At 44.4% G+C, this 15,375-nt stretch overlaps 1 protein-coding gene and 1 long non-coding RNA gene across 3 annotated transcripts in view; one reads left to right on the top strand and one right to left on the bottom strand.

Moving 5' to 3' along the window:
• Positions 1-1,050: 1,050 nt before the first annotated feature.
• Positions 1,051-7,767, bottom strand: LOC140599911 (uncharacterized). Its single transcript, XR_012002960.1, has 2 exons — positions 7,443-7,767; positions 1,051-1,427 (listed from the first exon to the last, which is right to left on the bottom strand). It is a non-coding gene; the product is annotated as an uncharacterized lncRNA (long non-coding RNA).
• A 1,072-nt stretch (positions 7,768-8,839) lies between these two features.
• ETV6 (ETS variant transcription factor 6) overlaps positions 8,840-15,375 on the top strand; it is a 238,766-nt gene continuing 232,230 nt past the window's right edge. Inside the window, exon 1 of one of the 2 annotated variants that reach the window (XM_025995214.2) lies at positions 8,840-9,053. In XM_025995214.2, the coding sequence (XP_025850999.1) occupies positions 9,021-9,053 (33 nt within the window). In that variant the 5' untranslated portion in view covers positions 8,840-9,020. The remainder of the gene's footprint in view (positions 9,054-15,375) is intronic. The other variant, XM_025995215.2, reaches the window with a different exon arrangement.

The raw sequence follows: 15,375 nt of genomic DNA, 5'->3' as shown, positions 1-15,375 counted from the left end.
CCTCCCCTAATGTACAATAATACTGGTGAGTTGCCACAAGTATCTTTGGGGAAGGGTAGGTGGAAGATTTACGGTATACATTTTGCCATGTAGCAGGATTCTTCTGCAAGGAGACTTGCCACATAATTTAAATGGGCTCTGCATCTACTTGATCCAGACCAAATCAAGCCTGGGAATCATTGGAAGATCCAGGACTATGTTCTGAGATTCAAGTCAGAATTCTTTGCTCCAGACCTAGAGTTTTTTTGTATATACAAATCAAGTAAGACACTAGTACAGTGTCTACATATTTGAATCCTACATAGTTCACAAAAAATTCTATCATTCTGATAGCTCTGTCCCTGATCGCAACCATGTTTCCCTTGTCTCTAGCAGTTAAGATAGTTAAGTCATGTCACTTGGTGCCTGTCACTCCACTATCCCACCAATCCCAATGAATTCAGGGAGCCTTGTTTAATGATAGAATTAATGACTTGTAGAGAATGGCAATATAAAACTGTACAAAGATGTTGGTGTTTGCTTCAACAATGCATTTCTTAAAGCTTTGTCGAAGGGAGTGTCTTCTGAACGTCCTAGGTCATAATTAGGAGATGGCTGAGCAGTTCTTACATAATACATCCATGTCAGTATTCCAACTCCTTTATCTTTTGGATACCTTCCATTTATACAGTGTGAGATTGATTTGTGAAAGAGGTGAGTTTCAGGTACCATCTGGCAGTAGACAAATAGTTTCACAGTTTACATGTATGGGTGTAAATATGAATAATAAAGAACAAGAGATAAAGATAGAAATGCGAGTACACTAGTCCACCCCCCTCCCCTTATCTATGGTTTTGCTTTCCATGATTTCAGCCACCCTCTGTCAACCGTGGTCTCGAAGCAGATGATCCTCCTTCTGACATATCACCAGAAGGTTAATGGTAGCCTAATGCTAATTCACAATGCCTATGTAACTCATCTCAATTCATCTCATCATGCAAGCATTTTATCATCTCACATCATCACAAGAAGAAGGATGAGTATAGTACAATAAGATATTTTAAGAGAGACCATATTCACATAACTTTTATTACAGTACATTATTACAATTATTCTATTTTCTTTTTTATTTTAATTATTGCTAATCTCTTACTGTGCCTAATTTATAAATTACAGTTAATCATGGGTACATATGCATAAATAGGAAAAAACATAGTATATGTAGGGTTCAATACTGTTTGCAGTTTTAGGCATCCACTGGGCATCTTAGTATCCCCTGCAGATAAGGGGAAACTACTATAATGAAGTATGAGATTTGAGCAGACATAAAAAATTCAGTAGATTATTGATGAACCATAGACGTTTGATGGAGGAAAAAGAGAAGTGGCAATAATCCAAACCGAAGAGTTGCTGCTTCTGGGAAGATGGCTGGAAAGATAGAGGAGACTCTGTAAATGAAACAGAGAGATTTGAGAATAGGTAATATACAGGACATAAAAGAGAGCAACATGTCAAAAATTATTTTGAGGTTCATTAAATTAGAGGTTGATAATATTGTGGTATTAATAAGAAAGATGGGGAAACCATAGAGAGAAGGTATGTGGAAGAGAATAGTTTGAAGGTTAGATGGGAAAAGAAATGACAGAGTACTGAAAAATTCTAGAACTATAACTGTCAGAGGAGGCTTATGGGAAGCTATTATATGCAGTCACTGTGATGTGAACACTTGGCTAGGTTTACATGAATTCCCAGAATTCACTTCTCTGTATGTGTTCAGGTAGATGGTCCACGAGAGAGTCTTGTGTGATTCAGAGGGTAGAAATGAAGCAGTAGACATTTTGAGGCTCCCACACGTTGTCGTTTATCTCTTGCCCAACCTCATCGGTTTGTGGCAGTGGCTGAGCCTGTGACTGATCAACTTTTGCCAAGATCCTCCTTTATCTTCTGCAACTCCTAGGCCAAGGTGTGTGTGTGTGTGTGTGTGCGCGCGCCCAATAAGTTCCATGACAAAGGACCCCAGCTTGTATAGGACATCCAGGCCTCAAGGTCAGAGGCAATAACATGGGTTTCAGTACATCTTCATGGGCTCATGTTTTTGAATTCTAGCTTGCTCTTAATTTCACCCACTTTACCTCCATCTGCTCTTTCCAACTTTGTGCCATATATATATTTCCTTTACTATATTAGTCAGCATGCAATCAGAGAAGCAGGATCACCATATATATTATACACACCACACACACACACACACACACACACACACACACACAATCCTGCTTCTCTGATTGCACCCTGGCTGATATAATAAAGGAAATAATAGTTTAGGCAGTGATTCTCAAGATTTCAAAATCTATGTCTTATTTGCATAAGTATAAACATTTATCTTCTTCTTTCCCACCCCACCAGTTGTAATAGACCCCTCTTAGAGAAGCAGGTCTATTAGGTTAAGGAATTCTAGTTTTCAGAGATATATGGATGGTATTTCTTATGGTAGTCTGTATTTTTTAACATGTTATTTTCATTTAAAACATGTAATATTATACTATGATAATGGCTCTGGTTTTTAGGTTAAACACAAGCACATCCACATATTCTTCATTGTTCATTCTTCTCCTGTTCTTGCCCCTCCCCATCACTCTTGGAGGATAAAAGTTAGACATTCAGGGTCCTCTTCAAGTTTGTATGTAGAAAGTCATAAGAGACCATAATTCACACCCAATACAGACCAAATCATCCGCATAATTATAGTTTTTTTTTAAATCAGAGAAATGAGAGTACAAAGAAATCTAAGTGAACTAAATTTTAGAAAATGACAATCCTTCAGATGAGAGAAAAGATATACAGTGGTTCTCACCCCTGACTGAAGTGGAGGGAAGAGTAATCCAGCATAGATGATGGTAAGGGGAAATCAGCCTAGCTTTGAACAAATTTTGATGGCAGTGTGCAAGTAGCACATAGGTTAGACTCCAGAGGAGCCACAGGCATAGAAGAAGATATACTACCTCACAGTTTTTTCTGTGATATTCACTAACAGGTAGGACCACAAAAACAAGGGTGGTGAAGAAGAGCTGGGAGAAACTCTCAGAGATATATTAGGCTTTCAGCTAAGAAAGTCTTGTAGAGAGGGTACAGGAGCTGAGAGAGGACCCCTGGCCCTCTAGGCATTCAGCTAAAAAAGACTGGGAGTGGGAGCAGGAGAGAACTGAGATCCTCCCCCAAGGCTTAAAGCTAAGGAAGACATCAAGCAGAGCAGAAAAGCTGAGAATAAGAGCTGTAAAACAATATTGGCTTGCAGGAAAAGTCCTGGTCCTGCTTTAAAAATCTTTGAAGCCAGTGGTGAATTGAATCAAACTAAAAATTTATAATGAATAACCCAAATTCAGCCTAACAATAGATCATAGACTCAGCCTAAATTCTAGTGGCATCAAAGAGAAGGTGTATAGCCCTTTTTGGAAGAAAACATAATTTAATTCTTTGTCTACTGTATTTTTACATAAAGTACCCAGCACATAATAATATCAAGACACATAAAAAACAAAAAACAAAAAACAAGAAAATGTAACCTATGGTCAAGAAAGGAAAACATTGGGGCACCTGAGAATATATCAATCCTAGACATTTATACATCTAATAAAAGAGCTGCAAAATATAGGAAGCCAAAGCTGATATATCTACAAGATGAAATAAACAAACCCACAATTATGCTTGCAGATTTCACCACCCTTCTCTCAATAATTGATAGATCAAGTGGCACTAAAAAAAGTGAATGCTGACCAGAAACTTCCAAGGTTTTGGTTATTGTAACATGCAAGGTATCAGACATTGTAACTCTGCTTTAAAACAGAGATTTCCAAAATCTTTTCCCAGGAATAGCAACTGTATGGCTAAATGGGTCATGCCTAATTGTTCTGTTGGGCATGTTCAGTTGGGCATCTGCCTTCAGCTCAGGTCATGATCTCGGGGTCCTGAGGTTGAGCCCCTCATTGGGCTCCCTGCTCAGTAATGAGTCTGCTTCTCCCTCTCCTTCTGCCCCCCTGCCCCACTTGTGCTTTTCCTCTCCCTCTCAAATAAATTTTTAAAAAATATTTTTTTTTAAAAAAGAAAGGAAAATATCAATAAAAGTTAACCAAGAAATAGTCCCGATTTTAGAATTATCACAGTATGACAAAAATGCTAAAGGACTCAAAGGAAAAGTTAGAAGCCATGTATGAAGATATGGGTAACTTCAGAAAAGTGACACAGTATAAAAAATGGAAATGCTAAAAATAAAAAACTACTACCACAAGTAAAGAATTAGTTGGATGGGCTGGTTTAGCAGTAAGTGGACAATACAGAAGAAGGAAATTCAAAAAAGATAGATAGAAGGAAGGCATCCAAATTGAAAGACAGAAAAAAAAAAGAAAAATTAAACAGTATTTTAGATCTATGGAACAATGTCATGTGGTCTAATATTTGTATCATTGGGGTAATAAAAGGAGAGGAGAAGGGGAATGGGCAAAAACAATATTGAGACATAATAGATGAGAATTTTCCCCAGGCTAATGTCAGATATCAACTTATAGTCCAAGAATTGCAGCCAACATCAAGAAGAATCAATACTAAGAAAACTACACTTAGGCACATCATAGTCAAAATTTTGAAAACCAAATTTAGAGAGACCTTAAAAGCAGCTAGAGGAATAAAAGCTACTATACACAGGGAGTTAAAATATGAACTACAAATGACTTTTAATCAAGAATAATGGAGACAGAGATGGAATGATGTATTTAAAGTGCCAAAAGGAAAAAGAATCTGTCAACCTAAAATTTTATATACAGTGAAAATTATCCTCTAAAAACAAATGTGAAATAAAGACATCCTCACACAGACAAAAACTGAGAGACTTTATCACCAACAAACTGCACTGCAAGAAATGCCAAAAGTTCTTGAGGCCAGAGAAAAATGAAACCATATCTGCAGGAAGAAATAAAAAAGTACCAGAAAGGACAAATAAAAAGACACATATATATATATTTTAGTACAATTTTTACAATTTTTAAATATTTTTTACAATTTTTAAAATATTAACCCCTCTTCACAATGGATGGTGGGTTTTATAACACATAGAAGTAAAATATATGCCTGTATCATAAAGGATGGGAATCAGATAAATGGAATTATGCCGTTGTAATTTTCTTATATGGTCTTAGAATAATATTATTTGAAGATAGACTGTTATAAAAATACAAAATGCAGTTTTTAGAGGACTGCTATATTTAACATACAGGAGAACAGCTACAAAGACAATGTACGAATTTTAATGGAATATAAAAAAATACCCAATTTACCAAAGATTCAGGAAACAAGGAATAGAGAAAGAATTGACAAATGGGAATGAATAAATGAAAACTTCCCCCCAACAATTATTGAACACTGAATGTCTTTGGATATTAGCTTTTGCTACAGACTTGATGTTTTTCATGAATTCAATCTAAAGGACAAGACAAGACAGAGAGAGCTGTGTGAAGTGTATGCTACAGTTAAATTATTTTGACGTGACTAACATTGTTGCAATCCCAAATAATATCGAGCTGCTTTATAAACTTCCCATGTCATCAAAAGTTCAAACAAGAAGCAAGATCTCCATTCCAACATAGATTTCCAGCAGTTGCATTTTTCTCAACTCAAACTACTATTCCAGTAGTGGTTTTTGGATTATGATGCAAGCAAAAGGGAAATTTCCATATTTAAAATCCACTTAACTGTCCAACTAACTGAGGCACTTCCACCTGATTTTCCATTGAAAGTGATTAACCTACAGTGTAATGGCATGCTATGGGGAGATATCAAGAGGACTTAATAGAGTTCAAACAGCATTGTATAAATGCCTTCTAAGCAATGAATATGCTTAAGTAAAACCATATGCTCATGGGTTGCCAGTATGTATCTGGGTGAGAAGATATTTTCTTTTTTTTTAATTAATTTTTATTGGTGTTCAATTTACCAACATACAGAAAAACACCCAGTGCTCATCCCGTCAAGTGGAGAAGATATTTTCAAAAATGAAATATGTACAATTTCGTTACAGATCAGCATTAACAGACAAATAATTAGTTTTGATGATAGAGAACCCTTACTCTGAAGTGGTGCTCAAATATGTAAAAATGTTATTCTCCCCCAAAAGGAATCCCATTCCTCTCATTATTAGACCTGATTACAATTATTATTATTACACTAAAAATGTGGATATTTTCTCTCTTGTTATGTAAGTATCTGCATAATATCCTCATTTTTGCCTCTTTGCACACAAACTCTAAAATATTTTGTATTTGGCCTTTTACAGAAAGAGATTGCCGACCTCCGATCTAAATGCACAGTTTTCCACAACTGTTGCTTTGCTTTGGAATCACATACTTTCTAATTCAAATTGCTACTTCTATGAGTCAGTTGGAGAAGGTAAAGAGGAGATAGAAGTGGAAGTTGAGGGGCAACTGGGTGGCTCAAAGCGTCTGCCTTTGGCTCAGGTCATGAACCCACTTCCTGGAACCCAGGATCCAGCCCCACTTTTGGCTCCCTGCTCAACAGGGAATCTGCTTTTTTTTTCTGGCCCTCACCACTGCTCCTGTTCTTTCTATCAAATAAATAAATAAAACCTTAAAAAATAAAAAGAAATGTAAGTCGAGAGTTAATTCAGTCCTGAGGTTAAATAATTGTAGCTACCATCGAGCACATATTATACATAGCAAGTACTCAGGTAATTAAGCTCTTTGTATATATTTGCTCACCGAATACAAGAATCTTATGAGATGGGTACTATCCCCCACCTTTTAGAAGCTGACAGTTGTCGAGGATCTTATCGGTAGGTAAATGATATAGCGGTTTATAGGATTTAACCCAGGAATAGGACATCAGAATCAATGCCTGCAACTTAAAGTAAAGGGATCAAAGGCAGCTAGATCATTTTGGGGGTGGGGGATGGGGGATAGAGATGGATAGCAGGTGGCCCAAGGCAGAGGAGTTGGTGTGGACATGAGATCCCCTGCGGGCCATAGGAGTAAAAGGGGACCCAAACTGGTAAGATCCCCGAAGGCTCAGAAAAACCCATAATTCCCACCTTTCCATCAACAGAACTCTTTTTCACCCCAATCCCTTTAATCAGTTCTGGTTCCCAACGTCCTTGTGATGAGCGCGTGGAGGTCTGAAGGCATCTTATGATGCAGAGCATTGGAGATGAGCGAGGAGGATAAGCCTTGTAGGGTGGGCACCTGGGAAACCCGTTTTATGTGTGGACAAGGCACAAACGGGGTACATATCCACACGTATGTATTTGTCATGTCTTTGTGATGTGACACGCATCCCCACACTGAGACCCCTGCGTGTGTATCATCAGCAGGGGCTGGGATGTAAAGCGTAAATCCCGTTCTGCGTCTTGCAGCGGACTCTCGAGAGCATTTCAGGAGGCCACGAATGACAATAAAACTAACCGAGCGCTCCGCGGCACGTGCTCCCGGCCAGCGCCCTCGGCGCGCGCCTCCTGCTTCCTCGCGACGGCTCCTGCGGCCGCGAGTCCTCCCGCGGCGGCAGGAGCCGGTCCCCCGGCGGCCCAGGCCGGCGCAGCCAGGCGGTGCCGGGGAGGGGCGTGCGGCGCGGGAGTCGTCCCGGCAGCTCCGCAGCCCAGGCGCCTAGGTCGGTTGGCGGCGGCTGCTATTTCTTTAAATGCACCGCGGCTTGCGCCACGGCAGGAAGCGGGGTCAGGAAAGGAACTCAACGGCCTCCCCTTCCCCGGCGGCGCGCTCGGCTGGGGAAGCGCCTGCGGCCGCCGCATCCCCCCGCCCCGCCCCGCCCCCCCGGCGCGCGCGCACCGACGCCCGCCGACCCGGGGCGCCCACCCGCGCGGGGAATCCCCCCAGCCCGCCGGCCCCCCGCGTCTGCCGCGCGGCCGCCCCGCTTTGTCTCCGGCGGCGTCGCGCTCCGGCGCTCGCGCTCCCACGTTTCCCCGTGAGCAGCCTGTAACCCGAGCTCCCATTTCCTGGTGGATTCTCTTAAAGAGGCCGCGGCCGAGAAGCAGAACAAAGGCCATTGTTTTATTTCCTCCTTCGGGTTCCGCGTCCTTCCCGGAATGCCCCTTCCTCTGGGCCTAGGCCCCCTGCTCGCGGCGCTCCGGCGCGGGGTGCGGGCGAGGCGCCCTGGTGCATTTCAGGGTGTCTCGGAGAAGGAGCTGGGCAAGGTGGGAGGCGTTTCAAAAAAAAAAAAAAAAAAAAAGAAAAAAACCCCAACAACCTGTCTCGTGGGCTCTGGGGCCCCAGCGCCGCGCCTCCCCCGGGCCGGCGGCGGGCGCGCGTGGGCCGCGCCGCGGGGGGCTGTGCGGGGCGGTGCGGGCGGTGCGGGCGGTGCGGCGCGGTGCGGGCGGTGCGGGGCTGTGCTCCCCGCTCCCCGCTCCCCGCCGCCGCCGCCGCCCCTCCCCCCGCGCGGCTTTTATTTCCCCGATGCCGGGCTGTAACCCGAGCTTTTATTTCCTGGTGGCTCCTTTAAGAGGCAGAGCCCAGTGCTGGGAATTCACGTCAGTTTCTGCACTGAAACTCTCAAGATCAATGAGCGAAGAGCTTTCTCAGTTCTGCCTTTCAGTTTCTCTCTTCCAGGAAGGAAAACATTCGAGAGAGCGAGCGGGCGGGCGAGCGGGCGAGCGAGGAGAGCGGCGGGAGGCGGGAGGCGGGAGGCGGGAGGCGGGGGGCGGGGGCGCCGGCCGCGGGTGGGAGGAGAGAGCGGGAGGCCGGCCGGGCTGCGCCCCGGGTCGCCGCGCCGCGCCGCGACCTGCAGACCCCGCCGCCGCGCTCCGGGCCCGGCTCCCACGCCCCCGCCGCCCCGCGCGCCCAACTCCGCCGGCCGCCCCGCCCCGCCCCGCCCCGCGCGCCCGCGGACCCCCGGGCCGGCTGCCGGGGGAGATGCTGCAAGAAACTTCTTAAATGACCGCGTCCGGCTGGCCGTGGAGCGCTTCTGGGTTGGGGCGAGGAAAGGAAAGTGGAAAAAAACTGAGAACTTCCTGATCTCTCTCGCTGTGAGACATGTCTGAGACTCCTGCTCAGTGTAGCATTAAGGTAAAGACCTCCCCCCCCCCCCCCCCCCCCCCGGGCTCGGAGACCTCGAGCTGCGAGCCGCGCCGGCCGGGGCAGTGGTGCGGGGCTCCTCGCCCCGGAGGGGCTGTGGCAGTGGCTCCGGGCGCAGTGAATGGTTCGGGGGCGCCGGGGAGGAGATGCAGTCCCGCGGCGGCGGCGGCGGCGGCGGCGGCGGCCGCTGTACCCTTTCGCGTAACCTTGCGGCTCCCCCCGCGAGCCCCCTCGGCTCCGAGCCCCCCGCCCCGCCCCACCCCCCCCTTTTCTTTTTGACAATTAAATGCCCGTCGCAATTGGCCGGGAGGAACCCGAGTGGTCTCCAGAACTGTAAAACACCCCCGTAATTAGTGCGCTTTTGTAAAAAAATAAAATAAATAAATAAATAACAACAACAACAACAAAACCTGCTCCTACTCCTGCTGCCAACATGTGACTGAAATGTAACTTTTGTTCCCGAGGGGTGGTCTCCTTAGGGCGAAAAAAAGTTTTTCAGCCCCCGTTGGGGATGCAATCATTTTTTTTTTTAATTTAAAATTTTTTTTTATTATCCCTTGAAATGACTGCTTGGGTCAGATCAGACTTGGATTTTTTTTTTTTTTTTCTCCCTCCTCTGATGGTAATTGCAAGCGCTGTTGGAGAGACAGCCCTGGTGTCAGCTTTTCCTGGGCTTTTGCACAATGAGTTTCTCGCTTTCTTTTTTTTTTTTAAACCGAGGTAAATAAAGTTGCCGAATGGTTATTTTACTCCGATGCGTGTAAAAGTGGAGTAATCCCAAAGCCGAAAACTCCTGTGATACAGGGAGAGAGAGAGAGAAGGATCTAAGTGACCAAAGTGACCTTCCCCGTTTGACAGTGCAGAGAGGATATCTAAGTAGAAATCGCCCCGCTTTCTGCCCGTGTTTTGCAGTAATTGTAAATGCAGGATGGTGGATGTTTGCAAACACAGTACTTGGCTTCCAAGTAGTCGTGTGTGTACATGTATATATATCTGTATCTGTAGAGCTGGTGGTGCTGTGGTTTGTTGCTTCTAAAAAGTTGCAAAGTTTGCCACCGGGAGGAGGCAGGGTGATTTGTCCATTTCCCCCAATTATTTTTCCCGTCGCTTGCATTTATTGTGCGCTGTTATTTATTTTACTATTCCATCAGTCCCCAGGTGGAAAAACCTTCTGCTTCTGTGAAGGGTTGAAGCCACTGAAGTTTGTTTTCTGCTTGGCCCACTTAATATGTGCTCATTGAGTGGACGCTGCAGAAACAATGAACAAATAACCTGTTTTCCGCATCTGTGGGGAATTAGACAAACCTTTCCTGTTTCAACACTGCTTTTCCAATAGGATCTTTTTAAAGGAAACAGTGTCTTATTATATTTGCTTACTAGGTTTTCATGATTATACTCAGATCTTAGTGTTTCTCATCAGGTGAGATTTTCATGGATTTTAATGTAGGGCTAATGTGAACGAAAAAAGTGGGTTGGGTTTCTTTGTGTTTTTTTATTTTTATTTTTTTTGCCTCACAAAAATGCCCAGTGGCACTTTAGGGCTTCTGTGTTTGCATATACCTGGGGGTAGCAGAGTGTCTTTGGTGGAGGCGGAGTCACTGTAAATAATTTAAGGTACTTTGATACTTCAAAACTAGTTTCTTTTGCTGTATAAATTAGATTCTACAGTGAGCACGGTATGGATAATCTAATTTGACACTTCATAACACAAACAGAGGTAACTAAATAATAGGGTATTAAATCAGTAAATTGTATTTAGCTCAATGGCAATAAATCTGACATCAGGAAAACCTGGACCAGCTATGGGGCGGTAATTTTAGGGTGAAAACAACAAAAAGCAATCCTTCTGTGACTTTTGTTGATGCCTCTCTTAAAGAGACTGCATATCCCCACTGTTCTGATGGGCTTATTTATGTTTGTGTGCTGTAGGCAGAAGTGCTACTGAGTGGCTCGTTTTATCCCACTCTAGTGGGAAGAGTACAACAGCCCCTTTCCTTACTCAGACATACAGAACCAATCCCAAACCTGGGCAGAACGCCGTCTTAAATGTGACATAAAAATTGCAGCCATAGTTTGCATATCATTTTTTTTCCTAATTGCTTATCCTTTCAGTATTTTTTAGGTGCCTCTTTTCATGATTGTGTATTTCCATGTAATTAAAATAGATTGATTGAATCCTCTTCCCTAGGAATGAGAGCATCACTTTTATTTGGATGGTTCTTCTTGGAACCATTATATGACTGTTTGCTGAGACTGTGCATATGTTTCGGTGCATGTATTGTGAAGTGTATTTTTTCCGAGAAGTGTGCTTAATTCACAGTGTTCCAATAATAAGTGCTGCAGATCAAGGACTTGGGATTATTCTGGGTCATCTGAAAATGTTCTGGTGATGTGTTTCATTCAGTCCTTGGGATGTGGTACAGTGACTGCATAATAAAAGATGTTTGCTGGTAACCCACAAGCAAGTACGAGGATTGCTTTTAGAGTCCAGTAAACAATAACTTTTCTGCGGAGCAGAGGAGGAATGTTAGAAGCTTTCAAGGATGAGCTGATGAATCCGATGTGTTGAAGACATGTGACACGGAAGGCTCCCTCTGTGGAGAGATTTCCCTTCACTCCTCTGCTCCGCTCCTGAAACCTTCCTCACTTGCTCCCATTCCTTACAAGCAGCTGGTCAGCAGGCAGTAAATTCCTTAGCAGCTGGTGTGATGGAACACAGAGGAGCCTGACCAGAGGCAGCCACAGAGGGAAGTACTCCATTTACTCCTGAGCATTGTCTGTTCTACTAGAAGAGAGTAGTGTACAATTTAGGTGGAATTTCCAAGGTGAAAGTTTTTGAATCAGTCAGTGATACCTTTGTGTATATCGCTCACACGGTAGTGGTTGACATCGAATGCCTGATAAGCATGTTTTATATTTCTTTTGCGTTTTATAGACATCTTTCCATCACCTAGAGAAGTGGATGTCAGACACATGTTGTACTGTAGAAGACAGGTCGACAAGCCCAAGGTCACCCAAACTGTCACCGAGCCCCACCGTTTCTCTGCACTGGGCTGCCTTATGCGTGTCGTGACACTCTCATCCAAGAGTTTAAATGCTTCCTTTGCTGACCAGTGAGTGGGGTTGTTTCAATGTAAGGACAGGGTCAACTAACTATATAAAAAAATCAAACAGTTTTTTCCAGAGGCTTGAGTGGCCAACTGTGCCGGTTATGGGAGAAAGGAAGAGGCTGTCCTTTCCATCATCAGCCTTCTCCTTCAAGTCACCTGTTCAGTTTTAAGTTCAGCCGACTTGCTGCGGAAAGTGCTCCTGGCCCACCAGACATAGTCCTTCGAGTCTTGGCAAGGTGCTTTAGTTGTGAGGGCCGTCCAGGTTGCCAAAACTAGTGCCCTAACTTCCCCTTCCCCTTTCCCCTGCCCTCCCTCTGTGTCTACTCTCCAGTATGCATGGCTCTCTTAGCAGAAAGAAATCTTTTTTTTTTTTTTTAAATTTATTTATTCATGCGAGACACACACAGAAAGAGAGAGAGAGGCAGAGACACAGGCAGAGGGAGAAGCAGGCTCCATGCAGGGAGCCCGATGCAGGACTCGATCCCGGGTCCCCAGGATCATGCCCTGGGCCAAAGGCGGCGCTAAACCACTGAGCCTCCTGGGCTGCCTGAAATCTTTTTTATTTTGCTACTAACTGGGACACTCCGGGTTTCCCCTAATGGACCCTTAGCAACTTGGGTTTGGTGATGGTTATCTTTGTGTCCTAGTACCTGGGTTGGCACCTGGCACAGAAATGTTCTTTGGTAATGTGTTTGTTGATTTGAAGTGAGGCATGGAGGAGGTCAGCCTCCTTCCTTTCCTCTGGTTGTCCCTGTGTACCAGAGGGTGACTTAACAGTTTCATCCATTAGCTTGTGTGAAGTATTTCATCCTTCACTGCTGTCTCAGGGAGGCCTAGAACATTCTTTGCGTATCTGTCCAAAAATGATTATCAGTGGAATTACAGTACAACAATACTATTTTAATTATTTTGATAAAATTAAAAACCACTGTGTATCCAAACAGATAAAGGAATTGAGTAAAAGATGATAAAAGGGCTTGAAGAATCACTTTAGAAGGCTCAGATTCGCAGACTTCTCCGTTTTCCCCAGTCTCTTGGATGTTTGAACCAGCGAACTTTTAGGCTTTCAGAGCTGGAAGACCTTAGAGATCACCTGAGCCAGCCTCCTATTTTTATAGAGAGGAGGTCCGGAGAACTAAATGACTTGCTCCAGCTAATTGGTGGCTGAGCCAGGGTTAGAGTAACACAGGCCTCATTCTCAGGCCCCTGCACTGCATTTGCTGGGTTTGCTGTGCATCCCTATAAAAGGCCAAGGAAATTCGATACAATAGGCTGCACTCTCTCTGGCACTTCCCTAGCTTGGTCCATTTTAATCCCAAGCCAGCTGGTATGAGGGCACAGAGGTATGTGCCAAGGAAGATGTGTGTGTGGGGGAGCACTGGGCCCAGAGGGTATATTGTTAGATCTGAGAAGAGGAAGTAGTAGGAGTAGGGGCTCAGGGAAGGAGGGCTTGAGGATTTGTATTTGTATCACTGTTTGCAGCAACAGTTTTTTTTTTTTTTTTTGGTAAAAAATGTCTTAACCATGGTCAAGCACGCAGTTCAGCAGTGATTAAGTATATTCACATTCTTGTGCAACAGATGTCTAGAACGTTTATTTTTTAAAGACAGTGTGTGAGCAGTCTGGTACTCGGGCTGTGGGCCGAGGGTGCTGGGCCTGTAATCGGGGCCCTTTTCCCAGGAAAGCTTGAGTGGGCCATGAGCTCTTTTTATCCAGTTGTGGCCAAACATATACCTTAATTTTTGTGTCATGTACTTCCTGTTTCAAACAGCATCAGGTAAAAACACGGCAGCTTGCTCCTAGAAAACTAGGTTCCTTCCTTCCCGTGGGTCACTCGAGGGGGAAAAAGTAGCCCAAGTGTGGGTACCAGAGAAAGGTGGAACTAAAAGGAATTCTGTAAATCTCAGTTGAGCTGTGTTTACGCACACCGAGGAAGGTAAAGGGGCAAGGAGGCATGGGGTTATTGGGAGTAACTGGAAGAGCAGTTTCGTTTTATGGCCCATATTTAAAAGTTGCCCTTTAGTGTGGTTCTCCCAAGCTGAGTGGCTCAGTGTTGAATGAAGCCCCCTAGGGTGTGGGGTGTACAAACAGTATATTTTTCTCTGTGAATGCGACTTTAGAAAAAGCACTGGAGTTTGTTTTCAGGCAGAGTCCGGCACCGCTGTATTTGTTGTTACACGTGTGTAAGAAACCAACCCCTGTGTGTATTTGTTGAATAGAATGAGTGTGAGTGTACTCAGGGTTCCCACGCCAGGAGGGGCCCCGCTTAAAGACTGTTCCCTCCCAAACCTAGTATTTGGGGAGAGAAGGACTAGACTGCATGAGTGAGAAATTAGAATTACAGCCTGTTAAACAACAAACACATTTTGATTTGTTTCTGAGCATACAGGAACCAGACTGATGAGGTGTTGCTTGCTGGGGCGTCTCAGGATGAGCCCCAATGAATAGGCAGAGATGACTTGTGTCCCACATCATCTGTTGGTTAGAAATGAGTGCTACTGTCTGCTCGAAACTCTTACTTCAGCGTGGAAATATTACCACAAATTTATTATTTGCTCTATTAATTTGCTCGATAAGTCTTTCTTCTTAGGGAAAATGAACAGTTTGGCCTGGTCTTTGTCTAAATGATCTGGAATTTTCAGACCCGGGTGTGTGTGGGGGAACAGTGGAAGGGGTTGATGAAGGAAGGCATTCGCCCGAGTTTGTCACGTGTGGACTCCCCGATGAGCGAGCTGCTTCTGGGTCCTGTGGACCATGCTTATGGGAAAACTGCAATGCTTGCATTTTGGAGCTTTCCCGATTCTGGGTAATTAAAGGGGATTGTCAGCTGTTTTAGTGGTCATTGCTCTTACATTTTCTCCTCTTCCTCTGCTTCCTCCTCTTTCTCCTCTTCCATCACCACCATCATGTGAGGAGTATAACTGCATGCTGGTTCGTGTGCTAAGTCTTTGATCTACATGATCTCACTTACTCTTCACAACATTCTCAGGGATGTTGTTTTTCTCCCCATTTTATACATGAGGATCCTGAAGCCTGGAGTGCTTAAGCGATATACTGACCTAAGATCTCACATGCCAAGCTAGGGCCTACTGTTCCAAAGCATTCTCCATGACGCTGTTCTCAGGGATGGCCGTCTTTGTGAGGAACATCAGGCAACTGATTGTGATGGGCAATGGTGGAGCCTTCCATGAGCTAGGGTGAGA

Source organism: Vulpes vulpes, chromosome 8 (genome assembly GCF_048418805.1).
Source record: "Vulpes vulpes isolate BD-2025 chromosome 8, VulVul3, whole genome shotgun sequence".
Classification (NCBI taxonomy): Eukaryota; Metazoa; Chordata; class Mammalia; order Carnivora; family Canidae; genus Vulpes; species Vulpes vulpes.
The sequence above is the reverse complement of the archived record's forward strand: the minus strand, read 5'-3'. Positions and strand labels throughout refer to the sequence as shown.